At 46.3% G+C, this 4,308-nt stretch overlaps 2 protein-coding genes across 2 annotated transcripts; one reads left to right on the top strand and one right to left on the bottom strand.

Moving 5' to 3' along the window:
• Positions 1–1,848: 1,848 nt before the first annotated feature.
• Positions 1,849–2,385, bottom strand: LOC103519432 (histone H2A). The gene has a single exon (XM_008484519.3). It carries the CDS (start codon positions 2,288–2,290, stop codon positions 1,916–1,918), a length of 375 nt encoding a protein of 124 aa, XP_008482741.1. The 5' UTR covers positions 2,291–2,385; the 3' UTR covers positions 1,849–1,915.
• Positions 2,386–2,716: 331 nt separating this feature from the next.
• On the top strand, positions 2,717–3,209 carry LOC108253721 (histone H3). Its single transcript, XM_017448199.2, has one exon. The coding sequence runs from the start codon at positions 2,777–2,779 to the stop codon at positions 3,185–3,187; it is 411 nt and encodes a 136-aa protein (XP_017303688.1). The 5' UTR covers positions 2,717–2,776; the 3' UTR covers positions 3,188–3,209.
• The last annotated feature ends 1,099 nt before the right edge of the window (positions 3,210–4,308 follow it).

Raw genomic sequence — 4,308 nt, 5'->3', positions numbered from 1 at the left:
TGATGGATATGTCGTTAACTATTCTAGTTAATTGGTGGCATGTAGAGTGTTTAGCACGGAACCCGAACTGTTCGTCCTGCATGAGGGCAGTTTTATTTCTGTTTAATCTGATCAGGACGATTCTTTCGTAGAGTTTGCCTAGGATGGGGAGAAGGCTTATGGGTCTGTAGCTTGTGGCGAGCTGTGGGTCTTTATTTGGTTTGTGGATGGGGATTACGTTTGCGTTCTTCCAGGTTGAGGGGAAGTAATCGTTTCGAATGGCGGAGTTGAGAATATCCACGAAAACTTCAAGGAGAGAGTCGGGTAGTTTTTTAAGAATAATGCCCTGTATACCATCCTCGGCAGGAGCCTTGGTGTTTTTAAGCTTTGAGATGATTGTTTGGACTTAAGCTTTGAGATGATTGTTTTATTTCATACTGGATTTTTCTGGAAGTTTTATTTTTAATTCTTTTATAAGCAGGATGTCTAGTGGTCTGCCATTTCCTACGGGCGAAGTTCCTGGTGTTGATGAGGGCTTTTATCTTGTCAGTAACTTCATACGTGTTGACGGTGAAAGTCTTTTTAGGGATGCACTCTTTAATTTGAGTCTGGAGGAATGTGGTTAGTTGTTCGATTTCAGTTTCAATTTGTTCACAGTTCATAGGGATTTCTGTGTAGAGTGGGTTGTAGTTTTGGCAGTTTGCAGCGAGTTTATCCCAGTTGGCTTTATTATAGCAGTAGTGTAGTTTGTCCTCCTTGACGAGCTGTAGTTTCCCGATTTCCATAAGAACAGGGTTATGATCAGAGGAGAGTGCGTGAATGGAGCGTGACATGGTTGTGTGTTGGATGTTGTTTGTTAGGAAGAAATCGATGACGGAGGGGCGGTGTCCAGATACGTGTGGAATTCGTGTCGGATCTTGAGGGGAGTTTATTAGGTAGTTTCTGGAGTCCGAGTGCTTGAGAAGTTTCCTTCCGTTTGTATTGACATCCTCGCATCTCCAGAGTGTGTGTTTGCAGTTAAAGTCTCCTCCAACTATCGTGGGTGTGTCGGTCCGTAGCAGCTCGTCGAATTCGGGGAAGAGCAGTTTATTCTGGGGGCCAAGGTAGGCCGAGAAGATATTAAGAGTGGAAGTCTGCGTCGGATTGATCTGGACTCCGACAGCCTCGAGTTGCTTGGATTGATTGGTTGTCATAGGTATAATCTTGTACGGGATGTTGTGTTTGATGTAAATAGCGACTCCATGGAAGGGGTTGGAACTATCTTTTCGGATGCACTTGTATTCAGGTATGTAGGTTTTAGATTTTGTGTTAAAGTGCGTCTCAGTTAAGAGTAAGATATCGATTTTGTGGTCTTTGAGAAAGAATTGAAGTTCGTTCTTCCTATCCGCGGAGAGTCCACTAACATTCCATGTCATCAGGTTTAATTCATTGGATTGTCGGTGTCTAATCATCAAGGTTGGCGAGATCTAAGCATGCTTGAATCCTCTCAAGGTCCGTCCAGGATAAGGATACCATGTATATTACACGATGCGCATTTCGACCATTGGATCATCATCAGGTGGACACTTATGTAATACTTATACAATTATAATGTTCAACTTGTGAAACCATCATCTCAACTATGATTTTTATCTACCAATCTATCGGCATGAGCATGACACACACCTTTCACCTCCTATGATAATATGTACCTACTTACTGACTGACCATTGTATATTGTAATACAGTCTTACTAGGAAGATAGATGTGTTCGGTTCTTCCGATCGAAAGCTGTGTGTGAGTTTTGTCAGGAAAAACTCTGTCGAGATCGTTCGAACTTGGGAGCAGGTAGGTACTGGTACATACAGTTTCATAGACAGAACACAATGATTTGGTGGCCCTGAAAAGGGCCGTTTTAAGTAGGTGCAGGGCGAAGACGAAGCAGGAGGAAGGCGCTTTAGGCTTTCTTTTCGGTCTTCTTGGGCAAGAGCACGGCCTGGATGTTGGGCAGAACTCCTCCCTGGGCGATGGTGACGCCGGACAGGAGCTTGTTCAGCTCTTCGTCGTTGCGGATGGCCAGCTGCAGGTGACGGGGGATGATACGGGTCTTCTTGTTGTCACGTGCGGCGTTGCCGGCCAACTCGAGAACTTCAGCGGCCAGATACTCCATGACGGCGGCCAAGTAGACGGGAGCGCCGGCTCCGACGCGCTCGGCGTAGTTGCCCTTGCGCAGGAGACGGTGGATTCTTCCGACGGGGAACTGGAGTCCGGCACGGGACGAGCGAGTCTTGGACTTGGCTTTTGCTTTGCCTCCTTTGCCTCTGCCTGACATTGTGTAGATCTGTGGGATTGGTACGGCTCCGGGAATCGAAAACGAACGAGATTGGGTGATGCTCGAATCGTTCCTTTTGCAGACTATTGATAGCCACCGTGCCGTCAACGAAGGTAGTCAACTTTTTTCTAGGATTCAACTTTTTTACACAGCTCGCCGCGAATCACCATCTCGCGTGCGTTCCCATTGGTCCCTGGCCGAGCCAATGGTGCGACAATCTAACCGAATGCTCGACTTGGCAGCACAATTCGTTTCGATTGTGTTGCCCGTTTCCCTCGTACCGGACGAACCGCTTTCTACATCTCGTGGCCAATGAGCAACTGTGAACACATCTGATTGGTTCTTTCGTATTGCTCTCTCGACGAGCGGTGAAACGTTTGCACCTCTCTGCTGGCGGCACGCTGCTTATCTTGAGTCTGTGTTTGGGGCTTTTGTGTCATTCGAAATCTTTCCGTCTCTCTCTTTGACAAGCAAATTTGAAGCACCATGGCCCGTACGAAGCAGACCGCTCGCAAGTCGACCGGAGGCAAGGCCCCGCGGAAGCAGTTGGCGACGAAGGCAGCCCGCAAGAGCGCGCCGGCCACCGGCGGCGTGAAGAAGCCCCACCGTTACCGTCCCGGCACGGTGGCTCTCCGTGAGATCCGTCGCTACCAGAAGAGCACCGAGCTGCTGATCCGCAAGCTGCCGTTCCAGCGTCTGGTGCGTGAGATCGCCCAGGACTTCAAGACCGACCTGCGCTTCCAGAGCTCGGCCGTGATGGCCCTGCAGGAGGCTAGCGAGGCCTACCTGGTGGGTCTGTTCGAGGACACGAACCTGTGCGCCATCCACGCCAAGCGAGTGACCATCATGCCCAAGGACATCCAGCTGGCCCGCCGCATCCGTGGAGAACGCGCCTAAGAATCGTCTCATCTCTACTCCTTAAAACGGCCCTTTTCAGGGCCACAACATAATTCCTTCTTCTGTGAAAACAACGATATGTTTTGATTGTGTACCTACATAGGATACATGTTCGTTAATCTTGGCAGAGATGTACTATCGGAATCGTCTCATCTCTACTCCTTAAAACGGCCCTTTTCAGGGCCACAACATAATTCCTTCTTCTGTGAAAACAACGATATGTTTTGATCGTGTACCTACATAGTAGGATACATGTTCGTTAATCTTGGCAGAGATGTACTATCTGTCAAATAAGTACCAGGATTGTTGATATAATTCAAAAAGTACTTAACTAATTGTCCAAATTTTGTCCATCCACCTTCGAAGTATTCTCTATTGACTTGAATGTTAGCCTTGGAAATTTTTTTTCTCTTTTTCTTCTTCTCCTTTTTCTCGAATTTTGCTTGGCAATTTCAATCTATGACAGAAGAAAAAGTCCGCGAGAATCGTGTCCGACAAATAAGATGCTTGATTGATGGTATTTGTTAAGTTTTTGGCTAAATAATCGCGTATAAAAGTGACTATGTGGGACATCTTTCTGCATGAAATTCAAGTCCTTCAGAACAAGCCGGGCTGCAACTTTTCTGATTCCCGAATTATTGCTTAAAATTATACACGGTTGGTCACGGTGTGGGGCACGGTTGGTTCAGTGGTAACGTGCTTGCTTGCCATGCAGAAGGTCCCGGGTTCGAATGCAGAAGGTCCCTATAATTCAAAAAGTACTTAACTAATTGTCCAAATTTTGTCCATCCACCTTCGAAGTATTCTCTATTGACTTGAATGTTAGCCTTGGAGATTTTTTTTTCTCTTTTTCTTCTTTTCCTTTTTCTCGAATTTTGCTTGACAATTTCTATCTATGACACAGGAAAAAGTCCGCGAGAATCGTGTCCGACAAATAAGATGCTTGATTGATGGTTTTTTTGACTAAATAATCGCGTATAAAGTGGCTATGTGGGACATCTTTCTGCGTGAAATTCAAGTCTTTCAGAACAAGCCGGGCTGCAACTTTTCTGATGCCCAAATTATTGCTTAAAATTATACAAGCGGTCTCAGACATGTGTAAAGCATCTGAAATATTCGTA

Source organism: Diaphorina citri, unplaced genomic scaffold (assembly GCF_000475195.1).
Source record: "Diaphorina citri unplaced genomic scaffold, Diaci psyllid genome assembly version 1.1 scaffold2725, whole genome shotgun sequence".
Lineage (NCBI taxonomy): Eukaryota > Metazoa > Arthropoda > Insecta > Hemiptera > Psyllidae > Diaphorina > Diaphorina citri.
This window is presented reverse-complemented; position numbering and strand designations above follow the sequence as displayed.